This window comes from Leptodactylus fuscus, chromosome 5 (genome assembly GCF_031893055.1).
Source record: "Leptodactylus fuscus isolate aLepFus1 chromosome 5, aLepFus1.hap2, whole genome shotgun sequence".
NCBI classification, from domain to species: domain Eukaryota; kingdom Metazoa; phylum Chordata; class Amphibia; order Anura; family Leptodactylidae; genus Leptodactylus; species Leptodactylus fuscus.
Window position 1 is genome coordinate 96468019 of NC_134269.1, and position 20260 is coordinate 96488278.

General features: G+C 39.9%; 1 protein-coding gene across 1 annotated transcript in view; it reads left to right on the plus strand.

Moving 5' to 3' along the window:
• Nucleotides 1-18421, plus strand: part of LOC142203273 (17-beta-hydroxysteroid dehydrogenase type 3-like) — a 32150-nt gene extending 13729 nt beyond the window's left edge. Inside the window, exons 4-11 of the mRNA XM_075273853.1 lie at nucleotides 662-772; nucleotides 7499-7566; nucleotides 10699-10743; nucleotides 11849-11883; nucleotides 12164-12245; nucleotides 14352-14417; nucleotides 15692-15841; nucleotides 18271-18421. Of these exons, the coding sequence (XP_075129954.1) occupies nucleotides 662-772; nucleotides 7499-7566; nucleotides 10699-10743; nucleotides 11849-11883; nucleotides 12164-12245; nucleotides 14352-14417; nucleotides 15692-15841; nucleotides 18271-18384 (671 nt within the window). The 3' untranslated portion in view covers nucleotides 18385-18421. The remainder of the gene's footprint in view (nucleotides 1-661; nucleotides 773-7498; nucleotides 7567-10698; nucleotides 10744-11848; nucleotides 11884-12163; nucleotides 12246-14351; nucleotides 14418-15691; nucleotides 15842-18270) is intronic.
• The last annotated feature ends 1839 nt before the right edge of the window (nucleotides 18422-20260 follow it).

The following is a 20260-nucleotide window of genomic DNA, read 5'->3' on the forward strand; positions in this document are numbered from 1 at the left end:
GTGGTCCCATGAGGTGCAGGACTCCCAGGATGGAGGCACCAGCGCGAGACTGAATGGACACTGGTAGCGGACAACGGAGCAACAGGAACAGGTGAAGGCACTTTTTATTTTTTATTTTACACCTCCCTCCCAGCACATGGGTCGCTCCAATTCCTGGACAAATCTTTAAAGGGTTTATCCATCTTTGTAATATTGATGGTCTGTCCTTGGGATAGACCATCAATATTACATCTGTGATGACACAACAGCCTGGACCTCTGCAGATCAGCTGTTCCAGGACAGCACAGCTATAGGTAATGCTAACATTTCTAGGAGCCACGCTGTTCACTTTCCATACAGTATGTGGCAATAAGTTTAGGTAGTGCAGTGTTGCACATCGTATGGCGGGAAAGCAGCATGGCTCCTGATATGTTATTACCTTCAACCGCCCTGTCTTGGTATCGCTGGTTTGCAGGGATCCTGATGGTGGGCCCCTAGAAATAATTCCACTGGTGGGCCCTAGACACCCCAGTCCGACACTGATTGTATATACTTGTAACTTTCTTCCTTCGTTCTTGTTATGTATAGTGGCTCCCTCTATGCTTTGTCTGCTTCTCTCCTTTCAGTATGTATATGACATGAAGATACTATTAGTGTCTGAAGTTGTACTATTTATCCACAGAAAAAGCATCAGGACGCAAGATTAAATATATACAGGCAGACTTTACAAACGGATCAAATATCTACCATACAATTCAAGAGGAACTTAAAGGCTTGGAAATTGGGGTTCTGGGTAATTCACATTTACTACTCTTTACGGCGATGATCCAGAAGACACCTTGACTGCAGACACCAGACTACTAATCTCTGCCATGTTAAAGGGTGACTGTTGCTGTCAGAAGTCAATGGGCTGTGTAGAGACCAAATACTGGACCATTAGGTTAATGAATTGGTCATCTGAGTTCCCACTGTATGATATTAGATATGATTAGAGAAATAAATCATCATGTAACTCAGAATCAGTGAAAGATAATCAGATCAAAGTACTTACAAAGTAAGGGTGCATTCACACGGAGTAACATGCAGCGTGAGCTGGCACGTATACGCCATGTGAGATTTTGAGCGCCGTATACGCTCCCATTGATTGCAATGGGAGTTAGTCTCGTATACGCCGCGTTATTTTGCGGCCACAAAATAACGCGGTGTATACGATCCAGGCTCCCATTGAAATCAATGGGAGCATATACGGCGCTCAAAATCTCACACGGCGTATACGTGCCAGCTCACGCTGCACGTTACTCTGTGTGAATGCACCCTTAGGCTACATTCACACTGCTTTCTTCTGTCCATTGTTTTGACCTGTCATAGGATCAGAACAACAAACTGAAAATGTAACAAAATGAAAGATAAACTCTAACAATGTAGTACAGACTCTAGTGATGTACAGTGAGTGATGCAGCCACTCTCCAGGCCCATCATTTACCTTATACAGCTTCTACATTAGTCCCCGTTCTGGTCATGTCATCGGTCGCCTGCACGGCTGATAGACACACCAGATAGAAGTCCCTGGTTTCTATGTAAGTCTATGAGAGTGTAACATCCAGGCTGTCATAGACTAGCTTAAAAAAAGCAACTTGGGGCTGGTGTGTGAAGTCACAGGTTAGATGAAATGACAAGTTGGAGGATTTGTTCAGAATCCGTATAAACATATGATGCACCTGGTGAGTGGTGGCAATGTTCACTTTCTATGATCTGTACTACATTGCTACAATTCACGAAAACTAATTAGCATACATTTTATGCTAATTAGTTTTGGTATGTTTAATTGTAGCATTGTACACCTTCAATTATTGCTACAATTTATTAAAATTCACTGGAGTGGGGTTACTTTGTCGACATCCTTCACCATTCAGAATATAGGAAAATGTTTGTTTTGGTACCGTGTTAGCCAGTGGTTATGAAATATGAAAAAAAACAAAAAACTTTTTAAGTCTTCAGTAGGTGATACCTTTTTTAATGGCTAACTCATAAAGATGACAGAATATGACGTTTCGAAGCTTCCTCTGAGCTTCTTCTTCAGATATAACTAAAAAACACTTTCTAGAGGCTGCATATTTATGTACAACAGGACACATAGGGATAGGATTACAGGAGGGAGGGGGGGAGGCTTATTACTATATACTTATAACAACAAACAATCAATTGCCAGATCCCTGGTTCTTATCTTAATGGCTGTCTTAATGATTTGTATAAAAAGACATAAACCCACGTGAGATGTTAATTCCATTGTCCAGTGTCTGAAATAGGGTCATGGCCTTGTACTCATAAATCAGTCGCTGTTTCCTTGATTTAAAGTTCCCTTTTAAGATCAAGATTTTCATGTCATTGATGATGCTGTGGTCTTCCTGGCAGAAGTGTTTTGGCACGGGAAGATCAGTTCTCTGTTGTTTGATTGTATGGTGATGTGAATTAATTCTCATTCTAAGTTTCTGTGCACTGTGTGAACTGTGCAGCGACATGGAAGATTTTTTCAGGAGACTGCGCCTGAGGGAATATTTTCATGACACAGAGGAGACCCAACCTACCCCTTCAGAGGTTCCAATCTTAGCAAAAAAGGAGACATCTGATTGGACACCTCCAACTGGCCGAAATTTTGATTTGGATAATTACATAGACTGTTTCAGACACATGGTCAAATCCACTATACTGGATACAAACAAAGCACTGCCGTCTAACATCAGTGCCCGGGAGAGGAGGGCCATAAAATCTCTGAGAAATAATAACGACATCATCATTAAACCAGCGGACAAGGGTGGCGCTATAGTCATGATGAACACATCAGACTACATACAGGAGGCACACAGACAGCTGACAAGCACTACTACTCCAAGTTGGATTCAGACCCCACAGTGGAATACTCTAAAAAACTGAAAAAGGTTATCTCCAGCCTATCTGATGGAGCAATAAGCCTAAGCAGCCTCATACCAGCAAGCCCAAGGACAGGGACTTTTTATATGCTTCCAAAACTGCACAAACCTGGGAACCCAGGGAGACCAATCATCTCATGTGTTGGGACTCTCACTGAACAGATCTCTGGATGGGTGGAGGGTACTCTTAAACCCTTAGTGAAGGATACAGCCAGCTACCTTTAGGACACCACAGACCTATTAAATAAACTATCCACTATAGGTCCCCTTTCAGATGGAACTATCCTGGCCACCATGGATGTAGAATCCCTGTACTCCAACATCCCACACCAGGACGGTATAAATGCCTGCCAGTTTTTCATGGAAAAGCGAGGTATGAACGCTGAATCAGTGGTGAAACTCACAAAATTCATCCTCACCCACAATTACTTCTCCTTTGGTTACTGCATCTATTTACAACAGACCGGCACCGCAATGGGGAGCAAAATGGCGCCACAGTACACTAATCTCTTCATGGCCAAGCTGGAGAGTGACTTCCTCTCCACCTGCACCATCAGACCTCTGGCCTACTATCGTTTCATTGATGATATCCTAATCATTTGGACCGGATCCGAGGAACAGCTGAAAACCTTCCATGAACAATTCAACCAGTTCCATCCCACCATCAACCTGACGCTCAATCACTCCTTCTCCGAAATAAACTTCCTGGATGCAGTCATCAAGATACAGGACAACAAAATTGAGACATCGCTGTATCGGAAACCAATTGACCGCCCTACCTACCTAAGATGGGATAGCTTTCATCCTAAACACATAAAAAACTCCATTGTATACAGCCAAGCCATCAGATACCATCGCATATGCTCAGATCCGGTGGACAGAGACAAGCACCTTGGGGGCCTCAAAAACACATTCTTAAGGCAGGGTTACCATCCAAGATCAGTTGATAACCAAATCACCAGGGCCACCAGAATACCAAGATCGGAGTTATTAAAATACAATACCAAACAGGAGAACAATCGGGTGCCCCTGGTTGTCACATATAACCCCCACCTGGAGACGCTGAGAGGAATCACACGCAAATTACATCCACTACTGCAAAAAGACAACCGTCTAAAATCCATATTTCCGGACCCCCCTCTCCTGTGCTACAGACAGCCACCAAACCTCAGGAATATGATCATTAGCAGCTCTCTGTCACCTCCAAATAACAAAGGAACATTCCCATGTGGACAGAAGAGGTGCAAGACCTGCCCGCACATACTGACCACTGACAGGATAAAGATCCCAAACTCTAACAGGGAATATAAAATCCCAGGTGTGTTCACCTGTAACACACCTAATGTGGTGTATTTGATCATTTGCACCAAATGTTCCACTGAAAATCTGTATGTTGGAGAGACTGGTCAGAAACTCAGAATGAGAATTAATTCACATCGCCATACAATCAAACAACAGAGAACTGATCTTCCCGTGCCAAAACACTTCTGCCAGGAAGACCACAGCATCATCAATGACATGAAAATCTTGATCTTAAAAGGGAACTTTAAATCAAGGAAACAGCGATTGATTTATGAGTACAAGGCCATGACCCTATTCCAGACACTGGACAATGGAATTAACATCTCACGTGGGTTTATGTCTTTTTATACAAATCATTAAGACAGCCATTAAGATAAGAACCAGGGATCTGGCAATTGATTGTTTGTTGTTATAAGTATATAGTAACAAGCCTCTTCCACCCTCCCTCCTGTAATCCTATCCCTATGTGTCCTGTTGTACATAAATATGCAGCCTCTAGAAAGTGTTTTTTAGTTATATCTGAAGAAGAAGCTCAGAGGAAGCTTCGAAACGTCATATTCTGTCATCTTTATGAGATAGCCATTAAAAAAGGTATCACCTACTGAAGACTTAAAAAGTTTTTTTGTTTTTTTTTCATTCAGAATATGGCATTATTAATGTAGTACAGCTTGTTTTGGTCAGTTTTTTTTGCTTCAGTATTTGTAAGAGGAAAACAGTAATGGTTCCAAAACATGGAAAAGGCCCAAATATTTTTATTACAGTTCTTTTTAAGGATTAATTTTTATTGAAGTTTTCAAATAATTAAAAACCAAAAACAAAACATAAACAAACAGGTTCATAAACTAAAGCATATTCCCCCTTGGAGGAAGCGTTGCAGGGCAGAATCAGAACTGAAAAATGTGGATGTCTGCAATATCCTCATTCAGGAATATCAGGCATAATATTCAAAAATCGCCAAACAATGAAAGGAACTATGAAGAAACAAAAATAGAAACAAACCAAGGGAAAGTAATACTTGAATGGGTGTCCAACCTCAGTTACTAATAATGTTATTGACCAGATTAACTACGAAACTGACCAACACAGTAAAGGCATCTGAAGGGTGTACCAAGATTTGCATGGGTCTAGAACCCAATTTGCCATTACAGTGTAGGTTCCTCTTCTGTTTGACTTACAAATATTGATGTGAAATATTTATTGTGTGAAAATTACCTTACATGTGAAGCCTTTTGGGCATATCGCACATTGGGGCACGTGACATCCTGCCTTTCATCGTGGTTGCTTTTTTCATATTACTTGATTTTTGTTTGGCAGTGTTTTTCTCCCACGTGATGATTACACTTATTATGGGTTAGATATAAGTGATTTGAGACATATTTTTTCTCACTTATGGTGAATATAAATATATATATATATATATATATACATATATATATATATATATACAGTCCTATGAAAAAGTTTGGGCACCCCTATTAATCTTAATCATTTTTAGTTCTAAATATTTTGGTATTTGCAACAGCCATTTCAGTTTGATATATCTAATAACTGATGGACACAGTAATATTTCAGGATTGAAATGAGGTTTATTGTACTAACAGAAAATGCGCAATATGCATTAAACCAAAATTTGACCGGTGCAAAAGTATGGGCACCTCAACAGAAAAGTGACATTAATATTTAGTAGATCCTCCTTTTGCAAAGATAACAGCCTCTAGTCGCTTCCTGTAGCTTTTAATCAGTTCCTGGATCCTGGATAAAGGTATTTTGGACAAACAATTCAAGTTCAGTTAAGTTAGATGGTCGCCGAGCATGGACAGCCCGCTTCAAATCATCCCACAGATGTTCAATGATATTCAGGTCTGGGGACTGGGATGGCCATTCCAGAACATTGTAATTGTTCCTCTGCATGAATGCCTGAGGATTTGGAGCGGTGTTTTGGATCATTGTCTTGCTGAAATATCCATCCCCGGCGTAACTTCAACTTCGTCACTGATTCTTGAACATTATTCTCAAGAATCTGCTGATACTGAGTGGAATCCATGCGACTCTCAACTTTAACAAGATTCCCGATGCCGGCATTGGCCACACAGCCCCAAAGCATGATGGAACCTCCACCAAATTTTACAGTGGGTAGCAAGTGTTTTTCTTGGAATGCTGTTTCTTTTTGGACGCCATGCATAACGCCTTTTTTTATAACCAAACAACTCAATTTTTGTTCCCAAAATGAAGCTGCCTTGTCCAAATGTGCTTTTTCATACCTCAGGCAACTCGATTTGTGGCGTACGTGCAGAAACGGCTTCTTTCTCATCACTCTCCCATACAGCTTCTATTTGTGCAAAGTGCGCTGTATAGTTGACCGATGCACAGTGACACCATCTGCAGCAAGATGATGCTGCAGCTCTTTGGAGGTGGTCTGTGGATTGTCCTTGACTGTTCTCACCATTCTTCTTCTCTGCCTTTCTGATATTTTTCTTGGCCTGCCACTTCTGGGCTTAACAAGAACTGTCCCTGTGGTCTTCCATTTCCTTACTATGTTCCTCACAGTGGAAACTGACAGGTTAAATCTCTGAGACAACGTTTTGTATCCTTCCCCTGAACAACTATGTTGAACAATCTTTGTTTTCAGATCATTTGAGAGCGGGCTATCCATGTTCGGCGACCATCAAACTTAACTGAACTTGAATTGTTTTGTAGAAAGAAATGGTCCAAAATACCTTCATCCAGGATCCAGGAACTGATTAAAAGCTACAGGAAGCGACTAGAGGCTGTTATCTTTGCAAAAGGAGGATGTACTAAATATTAATGTCACTTTTCTGTTGAGGTGCCCATATTTTTGCACCGGTCAAATTTTGGTTTAATGCATATTGCGCATTTTCTGTTAGTACAATAAACCTCATTTCAATCCTGAAATATTACTGTGTCCATCAGTTATTAGATATATCAAACTGAAATGGCTGTTGCAAACACCAAAATATTTAGAACTAAAAATGATTAAGATTAAAAGGGGTGCCCAAACTTTTTCATAGGACTGTATATACACAAATCATCATATTATATTATATGTGTGAATTTCTTTCTTCAGTTCTTTAGTATTCTCAGCTTTCCACTATTTTGTTGGTACTAGTCCCTTTGTGCATTTCTTACATTTTTGTTGGGAATGTTGTACCTGCTATAGCAGAATGGCATGCTTAAGCTTTCTTGTTTTCTGACTTTCAGTGTCACTGCATACAACTTATTAACCTATTATTACTAAATTATTATGTCAATCTTTATTCTTTACTTTCTAGTAAACAATGTAGGTATGAAATTATCTGATCTGCCCGTTAAATTTCTGGATACACCAAACCTTGAAAAGGTATGTCTTGTCTATCAAAAAATATTTTTCAAGAGCCTGTGATAGTATAAGTAAAAGAAATTTGTGCCCACAGTCAGTGCTGTGGTTTTTCACATTTACAAAGCCCCATTAATTTCTATGTGTATGAATATTTTCACAGTGTCATTTATGGGGCAGTGAGCCGGGAGTGAAACTCATTAAACCTCATTCACACAGGGCACGGGACCGCGTATTTTGGTCCTGATTCTGATGTGGGAAACAGTCGTGGATTCCCCCTCCGGAGTAGACTCAAATGAATGGGCCTAGACCGGAGGGTGCTGTTGTGAGGCGGGCGCCTGGGCTGACTCAGCCGCGGAATCCGCCTGAAGAAAGGACAGCTTTTTTTTTTTTTTTTTCTGTGAGCCAGAACATACCGCTCACGGAAAAAAGAAAGCTAGCAGTCTACATAGACCTCTATTGTGAGGGGGAGGATTCTGAGGTGGATTCAGTGTCAGAATCCACCCCCTCTTGCTCCGTGTGTACGAGCCCTAGCAGGTCATATTCCTGTTTTGCCAAAATCAACAATAGACCAATTGGGTAAAACCCAAAAAAATATATAGATAACTGCGCTGAACCAATGTTCAAAAACACGATTTTTTATTGAAGACACCTATTAAAAAACACACTCCATATGCACATATTCCTGTTTTGCGGCTCATGCATACTGATCTCAGTGAATGGGGTCATGGAGGCACATGTGCATGTCACCTAAAAGGAAGTCTACCAGTTCCAAAATCACTACCTATTACATTGCTGTGTGGGGCATTATAAAAACACTGCAAACATAACTTTTCTGAGTGTAAATGTTTTCATTTTACAGTACAACCACGTTTAATATAAATGCGATTGGGTTCCTTGAGGTTCACCACATGCCTACTGATGTGCCAATTTTCTTTACCTCATGTCACCTATCACCATCCAGCAGAACCCAATTCATGTAAAACTGACATCCCCTTGCTGGAGCCAGTGTCATGGCCGCCTTTTTCAATAACAGGTTTACTGAGGATCAAGTCCGTTGAGTGATTGTAGTATAAAGTAAAAAAAAAAAAAAAAAGACCCGAACAAAATTGGTATTGTTATACATGTGGCTACCTGAACTAGAAAATGTTTGATATTATTAAAATGTTACAGTAGAATAGAAATATGTTAATACCACACAGTAAATACCATAAAAAACAAAGCCAATAAATAATTCCAGAGCTGTTGACTTTTGGTTACCTAGCTTTCAAAAAAATCAGATTTAGGCTAAGGTCTCACGTTTCAGAGACAAGAATAGCTCTGAAATGTGAATGGCCACTCCTGGCTTTGTCTGAAAAGACCACAACAAAAAAAGCAATGTGGGGTTTTTGCCTAAAAGTTCCCAATTTTTTGGACCGACTGACCTTCATTTCTTAAAGTAATGGTGGCCACTCGTTTTTCTTTACTTAGCTACTTTTTTTCTTGCCATAATACACATTCTAACAGTCTATTGAGTAGGACTATCAGCTGTGTATCCACCCGACTTCTACACAACACTACTGATGGTCCAAACCCCATTTATAAGGCAAGAAATTCCACTTATTAAACCTGACAGGGCACACCTGTGAAGTGAAAACCATTTCCGGTGACTACCTCTTGAAGCTCATCAAGAGAATGCCAAGAGTATGCAGAGCTGTAATCAAAGCAAAAGGTGGCTACTCAGTACATTATCTTCACAAGTTCACCTCCTCTTCTCTGCATGTGTCGGCGCCCCTCACATGTGCAATAGTGCCAGAATGCTGGCACACCCCTATCTATACTCACCTCCTTCACCTCTTGTTTCCGGTCGGGAGCCACGAGGTCACTACCAGAAGCACCAACTCCTTCAATACATGTGCCGGCATAGTGGAATGCCTGCATGTGAAGGCGGAGGAGATAGGGAAACAAGGAGAGGAGTGTGTGTGAGAGAGGGAGATGGAGTGTGTGAGAACTAGGAGTCTAAAGATGGCTGCTGAGTAGACATAAAATGTGAAAAAATGCTATATATTTTTTTTTACTTTGCAGTAAACTGAGCTTTTTTAATAAATACATGTGTAGCATAACATCCAAAATTTAGCACCAACATAAGGTGTAATGTTTCACAAAAACATTCTCAGAATTAATGCATGATAAAGTCATTACGGCATGTCACATTTGAAAAATGAGGCTTTGATATAGAGACCAAAACTTGCTTTGGTAGCAAGAGAATTTAAGTCTTTTTCTTTTGTGAAATGAAAAATTGTTTACATACAGCAAAGGTATGCCTGCTAAACGTATAAAATGCCCTATGCAGCTATGTAAGTTTTATTACTTTGTAATATTATTTCTGACTACATTTCCTACACTACATGTATACTTATCATACAGTACGTTTGTGCAGCCGCATGGGGCCCCTCTCCAGCATGACATCTTTTATTAGGAAGTTTTGAAAAGCTTGTGCTAAAATGACTTTCACTGTGAAAATCACTGCTGTATCTGTCTTGAGACAGACTGCTCTCTTGAGTCAGACAAACTGCTGATCACATGGCTCAGATGACAGAAGTCTATGGAGAGGGGACGTTCCCTGCATGTTCCAGGGGCTATTTCTCAGTGAGGGAGAGAGGTATAGAACAGAGTCTCCTCTATTCACTGTGTGCAGTGTGTGGCAGCTAGTCTCCATCAACCAGTTAAGAAGGAACTGTAAATTCAAAATGTAGCATATAGTGGGAGAAACTGCTAAAAACTATAGATTAACCATATAATGACCAGATATAGTGTTACTTCTTATGTGCATAGACAGCAGCTTATCCTGTAAAATCACCTGAAACGACAGGTGATAAGTTTAAGTATTCAAACACCGTACTAAAGAAATATTTTGGACCTTTTTTTTTTTTTTTCAAAATTGCAGTAAGGTGAAAAATCCAATCGATACGACACAGTGCTACAAAATGGGGGTATCAACTGAAACAAGCCAATTTGAGTGTCAAAAATATTAAGAAACAAAACTTGTATTTCATTTGCCCTAGTACTATCTATCATGTGTATAGTTGAATGTATACATTTTTGTACATCATGTTTTTGGTCTGAAAATATCTTAGAATTTATATGATTTCTGACATTCATTTGTGTCTTTATTAGATGGTGGAAAGTATAATAAACTGCAACATAATGTCAGCTGTCCAGGTAAATAGCAGTACTGTATTAAAGGGGTATTCCCACGTCGCATACTCAGCAGTCTTCACTGCTGTAAAATCATCTTTCTTCCTGGTTTATTGCATCATTTGGTGGGCGGGGTTTCACATGCAACCTGCCATTTAGCTCCGAACCAAATTTGTGTGTAGCTCCGCCCACCCATATTGGACTATGAAATACAGGCAGCAGCAACTCCATTCTGTGTTACATAGAGAGACTGCCTGTCTCTGCCATAATGAACACAAATGAGTTAGCTAGCCTGATAACTGGGAGAACAGAAGAAATGAAAGCAGCTCCTCTCCTCTATCTGATAGCAGGGAGCTAGGTCCTGTGGTGTAGACACAGGAATAGCTAGAAACACAGGCTCGCTCCTGTGCACTTAGCCCCACCTCCCTCCCCCCTGAGAGCAGGCTGATACATCACTTGACTTTTGAGCAGATAAGTCAAGGGCTGTGTCAACAATGAAGTGAATAAAGTAAGATAGTGGACAAACAAAGCAGCTTTGCTGAAGCAATGTATTTAGGAAAAGTCTTACATCCACATTAAGCAGCAGTATAGATAGGATCCTTGTGATGGGACAACCCCTTTAAGTATAACATTAGATTGTAAGCCTACATTATTCTATATTATGTACATATATTAAGGCGTATTTATTATTTTTTGACACTTTTTTATGGATAAGGAAGCACTGACCTACCTTAATATACAATAATAGAGCCAGTTGTGACTTAAGTCTACAAAATATTATACACTACTGATATACAACAATCCTGTTTTGGAAAATTGATCGCTAAACACTGAATGGTTGTTGTGGGTAACACTGACTCAGGCTAAGTTCACATCTGTGCTGGACTGTCACTTGTTCTGGTCCATTGGAGCCCAATGGACCAGTTCACCGTCTGTTGTTTTGTAAACTGAAAGCGACTTTATTCATCCATCAATTTCAGGTGGAGACTGTAACTGAGTGTCCAATGGATACGCCAATACAGATGTGAATGTAGCCTCAAGAACATGGTTTCAGATAGTGACTTCAGACTGGTACATGTCTCCGCAATGACAAAACAGTTTATAAAAGAAATGATCTTGTTTGTTTCAGATGACACGGATTGTTCTCTCTCAAATGGTACAAAGGTAATTTTAATATGAAGTGTTTTGAGAAAACTTTAAGGGGTTGTCTGTCCATTTACATAAATTAACCTCTTAGAATTCCTTAAAGTATTCTAAGAAATAATATCCTACTGACACGGTCACTCTTGTTCTGAGACCTCCTGGTTCAGGTCGATGTAAATGTGATATAATCATTTAAAAAAAATTAAGTGGCTGGACAACGTCTTCAAAGATACTGAGAATAAAAAAGAAATATTAACACAACATGTAACATTTAATCTAAGATTTCACTAATATTTCTTAGGAAGAAGGGACTGGTTATTAATATATCCTCAGAAGCTGGACGTCGTCCTTTGCCAATGGCACTGATGTACAGTGCTTCCAAGGTATGGATGAAGCCTCATGAAGGACTAATGTACAGACAGAGTTCAGTTTTATTTAGGATAATGAAACTGCCAGGCTGACACATCACATCAGGAACAAGGTCAACGTTTGAGCTAAGAATTTACTGGACGCTCTATGTATCATTGAATTTAGATGGTACAAGATTTGTTGACCCCTTATTACCGGCCTCATGTAAATTAAAGGCTGTGACTTGGCCCTTGCATGATCTTTGTTATCAGTAGCCTATATATGGACGCAGTAGGGAACACATAGATGACATGTAGAAAATATAGAAAAATAAGTAAAAATCAATTAACCACTTCAGTATCAGGCCAATTTATGGTCCAGGACCAGACACATTTTCGGCTTATTTTGTATGCGCGGTTTAGAGGGCTGTAACATTTTTCTCATACAACAACAAAAGCAAACAAAGGCTTAGATAAAGGTGAAAACCCAATTGCTGATAAGGAAAAATTGTCAAAAGACAGGATCACCATAAAAATATTGTATTTATTAATAATCAAATATAAAAAAACACCAAAATTGTTGTTCATATAAATATCAAAAATACTGGCTAAATATAGGAGGACCAACACACCACAAAGTACAGTGAGTGGCAGGCAACAATGAACAGTAAAATATAAGCATGCAAAAGTGTAACAAAGTGTATAAAACAATAATATTACTAGCTGGTACCCGCGACTTCGTCTGCGGTGATTGTAGCAGTGGGTATATACAGGCGTTGGTAAGGTTTTCGTAGTGTGTATAAGGTATGGGATATGAAATGTAACTTTGTATCTTGTTGTTTCTGTAATTCAGAGAATACGTGAGACTGTTGTGTTGAAGTTAATTTGTATTTGAGCTGCTATATATACGGTGTTGTGAGAAACTTTACATAGTGACTTTGGGACAGAAGTATTTGAAGTTAACCCTTTCCCGCCGATGGCATTTTTTGATTTTCATTTTTCGTTTTTGACTCCTCTCTTTCTAAACCCCATAACTTTTTTATTTCTCCGTTCCCAGAGTCATATGAGGTCTTAATTTTTCATCGGACAAATTTTTCTTCATGATGCCACCATTTTTTATTCTATATAATGTACTGGGAAGCAGGGAAAAAATTCAGAATGGGGTCACGGATTTTCAGAGCGGTGGGGGGCGGCAAACATGGCTGCTCCGGAGCGTTAAAGAGAGCCTCCTGGAGTATCGTTAAGGTGAGGGGCAAAGTGGTAAAGTATATGTATATGTGATTGTGTGGGGTTAAGGGCAAGGCTGTAGAGGGGAATGTGAAGTTTTAGGGCTTGCTATGGTCCAAAGTGTGTGAGATTGCAGAGATAGTGATGTGAGTTGGCTTTTTGCGTGGGTCCTGGGAAAAACGTATGTGCGTTATTGTGACGAAAAGTAGCCTATTGTGCAATCGGGTGTATTAACTATGTTTGTGGAAAATTTGAGCCAAATCGGTGGAGCGGTTTTTCCGTGATTGAGGAACAAACATCCGAACATGCAAACATCCAAACACACAAACATACAAACCCACAAACTCACAAACTTTCACATTTATAATATTAATAGGATAATAATGTGTCAGCTAGCTAAAAAGTATATGCACAAAAATGAAAATAAATATAGTAGCAATACCCCTAAATAGAGATAGAACTTAGTGTAGGTGCATAAAGGAATACAGACGTGTAGCCAAATACACAAGTGGAAGCATGGTAGCTAAATAATGAAGTGATTGCGAGGCTGTAAAGACATTACAAGTAAGGCATGACACAAAGATTAACAAATGAAAGACTTTGAACACCCGTGGGCATGGGATTCACAAGAATCCCATCCCCTTTGCTTGCACTGTAAAACGCCGCGATTTTTCCTACAGCGTTTCCGCCGCTGGAAAATCGCAGCGTTTATGTCCCGTGGGGCCTCGGCCTTAATCTTAAAAATACTGCATGCTCTATGAACTAACATCTCATTGCTCTGTGTAAATCAAAATCTACAGTTATTGTTATAACTATTTTTAGTTGTTCCCTTATCTCTTACTACATAAAATCTATAAATTGTAAGGCATGTCAGAGAGTGATATAACCATGTGATTTTTATCTATTCTTTGTCAGGTTTTTGTGGATTATTTTTCTCGTGGTCTAGACTTGGAATACAAATCTAAAGGAATAACCGTGCAGGTTAGAATCCCGATTCTATAAGATAACTGTAACACAGTATAATATAGTCTTCTAGACAACTACTATGTCATTTCAAAATGTTACACTCACCTTTATATCAGTATTTCTTCCAACAAGGTTCAATCTCTTTTACTGTCATGTTCTCATTAGGACTGTGCAAAGAATCTTATTCATTTCATTAATTTGCCATTACAAAGAGTCATGACTTTAGTTTTCATCAGAATCCTGAGAACACTGTAAGGCCTGCCCCAGAGTCTGATATAGTCCTGATCTTCTGCTGCTGCAAACAGTTATCAGAAGTTTCTTCACTATAGTCAACAGATGTGTGGTAGGACAAGGACGCCCCTATCAGATACAGTACGCCGAACTTGTCCCCTCATACCACTTCACTGAACATTGTAGTCTCTTCAAGCAAAAATTTGAGACTAAAGAATCACCCAGAAGTTTGAATAAAAATAGGTATTTTAGTTTTTGCCAAAAATTATCTCGCACTAGTTCACACTATTTCATTAACTGATCCTGTGTATGGGACTAGTTATCAGTATCTTTGGAAATATAGCCACTAGGGGAAAAACACTGATCGACCCCCAGTCCTGCTCCCACATAACAGGGAAAACCCATAGCCAACCAGGCATTTCCATAGTTATACCTGCTGCAGAGTAAATGTAGTATCAGGAATTGCTGTTAATGTATTACAAGTATCTGCTTGCATAGAGTGGCTCTATATTCTGGGTCATAGAAGAGGATCCCATATAAGACACTGTCACAGTGATTATCTTTATAAACCATCCCCTTTAAATGAGTTAATAAAAAGAACTACATAATACAACACAAACAAAATACAGTGGTTATTCTAGGGTTATAAGTGATGACACAACACTAGGATATACCCTCCTCAATGTTCCCTCTTGGACTATGTACCTGATAAGCAAGGAGTCCAGGACCCAGTGTGTTTAATACTCCAGATAGTCTGCACTTTTTGTCATAATGGAATAAAAGCGAGAAAGTGAAGAAAGTAGTCAGTAGCTTTCAAGGTCCTCCCAAGAAGGTGAGGAGCGATCACCTTCTTGGAAGGAGCTTAAAAGCTACTGATTAAATAAAAACTGAAATTTTCAGAAAAATAGAGCTCAATTCTTGCTTTTTCATGTTAATGAAGGTCTCCTCAATAATAGCAAGTGTGATTTCCTTAATAGCGCAGGCACATGTAATAGACGAGATAGTTGGCCTGCTTTTTCCTAAACATCTGAAAGAAAATGCTTCTTTTCCATCCACAGTGTGTGATGCCAATGTTTGTCTCAACTGAGATGACATATAATATGAATACAAATGTTTTTGTGAAATCTGCTGATGCATTTGCCTGTGAAGCTTTGAACACCGTTGAATACACTGAAAGAACCAGTGGATGCCTGTCACACACTATACAGGTAAAACCTACCATACTTCTTGGCCATATAGATGACCTTCCTTACCTTTTATTTTGGATCAACATATATTATAATATGTAAAAAACAAAAAAACAAAAGACAAAACATGCAATACTCACATGTAGGGTTGAGCCGATCTTGAAATTTCAGGATCGTTTTTAAAATCCGATTTCCGATCATTTTCCATTCGAACCCGATTCTCAATCCCAATTCCGATCTCATTGCAAGTCAATGGGATTTTTTTTAATAATCGAAGATCAGATTTAAAAAGATCCTATTCACTACACAGCATGGAGTCCAAAAATTGTTTAAATTTTTGGATTCCACGCTGTGTGGTGATTAAAAAAAAAAATCCCGCAGCTACTTAGTCCACCTGGTGTCCGCTTACCTGCACAGATCCGCTGCTGCTGCCACTCCCCATTCTTCTCGGTCTTGTCCTCTCTCATTGACATGCCTTCAGAGCGCCGTGCGTGCCCCCATCTCCCTAGGCTAGTGTTAGAGATGATGGGAGTAGGTAGGGCCCACACTCTCCTAAGCCACAAGCCCCTCCGTCTCTCAGCATCTCTAACACTAGTCTAGGAAGGAGGGGGCACGCAGGGTGCTCTGAAGGCATGTCAATGAGAGAGAAGAGGAGTGAGAAGAATGGGGAGTGGCAGCGGATCTGTGCAGGTAAGTTGAGCGAAGTTCGCGAGTAGATAGATACTATCTACTCTTCTGTTTCCTCCTAGCTGTGCCGTATACTGGACTCTGCTACATCTCCATAACTGTACATTGACTTGTCTATCTACTCTTCTGATTCATCCCTGTTTTCCTGTATACTCAGCTCTGCTACATCTGAGCTGTGTATACGGTAAAGCAGGGACAAAGAAGAAGAGTAGATAGACAAGTCAATGTACAGTAGTATCTATCCACTCGCGAGTGCCTCATCGTCCTCACAGCAGCGCAGCACAGAGTGATTTACCGCAGACTGCCACTCTTCCTCCCTGCTGTGCCATATACTCGACTCTGCTACATCTCAGATGTAGCAGAGCTGAGTATATGGTAAAACAAGGACGAAGCAGAAGAGTGGCAGGCTGCGGTAAATCCATAAGAATTAATGGACGCAGCCGACACGCAGGGGGTTAAACGGCCGGATGCCGGCAAAGTCTGCTGCTTCCATTCATTCTTATGGGTGCATGCTATTTGAAATGGGAGTTTCGAATAGTACTCGCTCATCTGATACTATAGCTTTTCCACAATGATTGGCCAGTAGCCAAGCATTTTGGGAAATAACCTCCGACCTCGATCCCACCAGAAAAGATCGGGGTCGGAATTCTGATCGCGATCGTGAAATTTACTTGATCGACGATCAGAAGCCGAACATTTCCGATCCCGATCGCTCAACCCTACTCACATGAGATGTCTAAGCTATATGTGTCTGTGTGCAGTGATGCTCCTGTGACTCATACTTGTGATCCAATAAAGGTTTTGTTAGCATGTCTCAATACTGTATTAAATTTATTTCATAAGAAGTTGGCTGCTTTGAGGCTAAAGCCCCACATTGCAGAAACACAGTTTTTTTGTTGCAGATTTTGTTCTGGTTTTTTTTTGAGCCAAAGCCAAGAATGGCTACAAAAGGAATGGGAAATATATAGGAAGTTCTTATACTTCTACCTTTGGACAATCCATTCCTGGTTTTGGTACAAAAAACCACCACAAAATCTGCAACAATAAAAGCTGTGTTTTCGCAACGTGGGTCCTCAGCCTAAATTAACTTTAGATTCCTATACACATAGGGGCTGTCACCTCCATTCTGCTGGTTGACTGGGTTGTGTGGATAATGCTCCCATCCATAACATCAGCATGTGACCATATACACTACTCAGAGAGTTCAAGAGTGCACATAGGACGTGATAGCTCTTATTCATATACACACACCAATCTAAAGTTACTTCAAAGTGGTAACCAAATTCAAGCTGGGTTAAGAGTAAACATATTTATAAACTTTAACATTTCAGTATTTTGAGCATGCCCACTATGTTTTTTTTCTGTTGTCTAAGTATCTACACTAATATAAGGGAAAGACATAAAAAGAAATTCCAATATATCTTATACTAATAATTGCACCCTTTACATAGTAACATTCCTATAATAATAGTAATACATACAAGGGGAGTTCAATGTATTCTCGGTATTGGGGCGATTTAGTAATGATTTTTTAGACAAAGAGGATAATTATTTTTTACAGGGTATTGAAAAGTTAGTTTCCAGATCAAACAAGTGAATTGTGGTTATGGGGGACTATATTGAAAAATAAAATTTATTCAGAATATTCGGCTTTTTCCTTCATACCTATACTGAGAATACATTGAACTCCCCTTGTAGGTGGAGCTGGAGTACAAATTTCGCTACCTTTTAACATTTATCGTATATACCTATTTTCTTTACAGAGTTATGCTTCGAGCCTCCTGCCAGACTTCCTCTTCTACTTTATCCTGGGATTAAAATCATTGGAAAAGTATTTTGTAGATTTGAACACCAGCTACAAAAATAAAGCAAACTGAGTGTTATTTCTTCTGCAATAGAAATGCTGAACTATCTCATAAATGTTTAATAAACAGGTCTGTGTGAAGAGTTGTTGTATGTATGTGCTATTATTCTGTACAGTAGGCTATCATGGTGTTCATTTAAAGGAACACTTTGGGAATTGTTTTTATCATGAGCACCACTTGTACATTACACCAGGTAATGAGTAATGAGCTGTGTAGTTTATTTTATTAGTGGATGCTTTATTGCTGATGTATTTATCAGCTCCATTCCTAGTCCAAATCTCCCATCGAACTATGTGATCCACAGTCGGACTCTCTGAACTGTACAGTGCCTGCTATATGAACTAGAAATTAATCCCTATATGTAAGTGTAAGGGAATTGCTAGTTGTGCAGTTCCCTAGTGCTGCTACTCAAACCAGGAAGACAGAGACAGTGAGCCCTAATTTTGACCCAGTCCCTGTCCATACCTGTTTGCCACATTGTTCTAATAACAGGAGCAATTTGGCGACGGTCCCTTCTCTGAAATACAAAAAGTAGAAAATCGTAATCCAAAAGAGAAGTCACAAGATAAGCCAAAGGTCAGAGGTCAGTAATACAATAGGAGCAGAAAGAGGAGCTTAACAGGGACAAAATCACAGGACAGAATAACAATAGCCAGCAAGCCTGTGTGAGTTGTCAACCTGTATATAGGAAGCGCAGGAGCTGCCCCATACTTGATTTGTAGATAATGTGTCCATCACACAGGCAAGGCTCCCTCCCAGGAGATGCTTTTAATGCACTTTAAATTAAGGACTGTGTTTTAAGAAGATATTCTGCCATGTGGTGAGTGTCCTCCTGTTTTTGTTCTTTTTTCCTGCTATGATTAGTCAAAGATAATTCATTGGTTTTTGCTGTAAAACTCTTGTTGAGTACCACCTTGAACACACAGACATGAGTAATGAGCAGCAGTATAGAGGCAGTGAGCATTGCAATATGTATTACGTTTCTTTCTGTTGATGACGCTGCAACCACCCCAAAGTCGTCTTTGATTTCCTCCTCATACTTTCTCTATACTTGCAATCACTGAACTTCTATTTGTTTCCTAACTCGTTCCCTAGCTCCTGCTTGACGGCTGTCCCTGTAGTAAGAGCGATGTGAAATGACTGCACCTAAAATGGCCGCTGGTTTTTATAGGGCTGTGACATCACAGTGGCGGCTGGCTACTGATTAGCGACATGCTTGGCATTGTGGGTGATCCTGCGTTCCCAGAGTTCCCTGCCCCTTCTTCTAACATGTGCAGCAGTCATTTGAACATAAAATGCGATTTGATTCATCGAAGCGTGAAGAAATCTGGATTTTGGGTGAATTGAAGATTTCCTGAAATTCAGATCGAATTCCACTTCTGCAGAATCGATTCGCTCATCCCTACTCATCACTATTTAGTGGAGATAATCTTCTGCTCCTCCCTGATCGCTGATATCTACTACCACCTCTTGTTCTACCTCTGGCACTTTTTCCTCTGTTTGAGCCTTTATTTCACTTTTCTGTATCCGAGGTTTCGGTCTCACGTGTTGTGTAGGCCAAGTTTACGTAAGGGTTGTCTAGTATGGCGCATGTTGTATATTTGAATATGGTGGGCGCTCAGACCTTTCATTCTGCCTTTCCTGTTATAATATTGAGTATGGGGAGTGCACATAGAAAACATTCACCATATGAGTATAGCAGGACTGTTCTTGTATTCCATATAGCTTTTATACTACTTAGATAATAGCTATGGTGGTGCTCATATGCAAAGGACCTATATGGGGAATCTGTATAACATTCATTAAATACAGTTGTCACTCAGAGGCTGGCATGCAGAGGGTCAAGTGTGTCAGTCTAAGAGGCATTTCCATGAAAGCGATTTAGCTT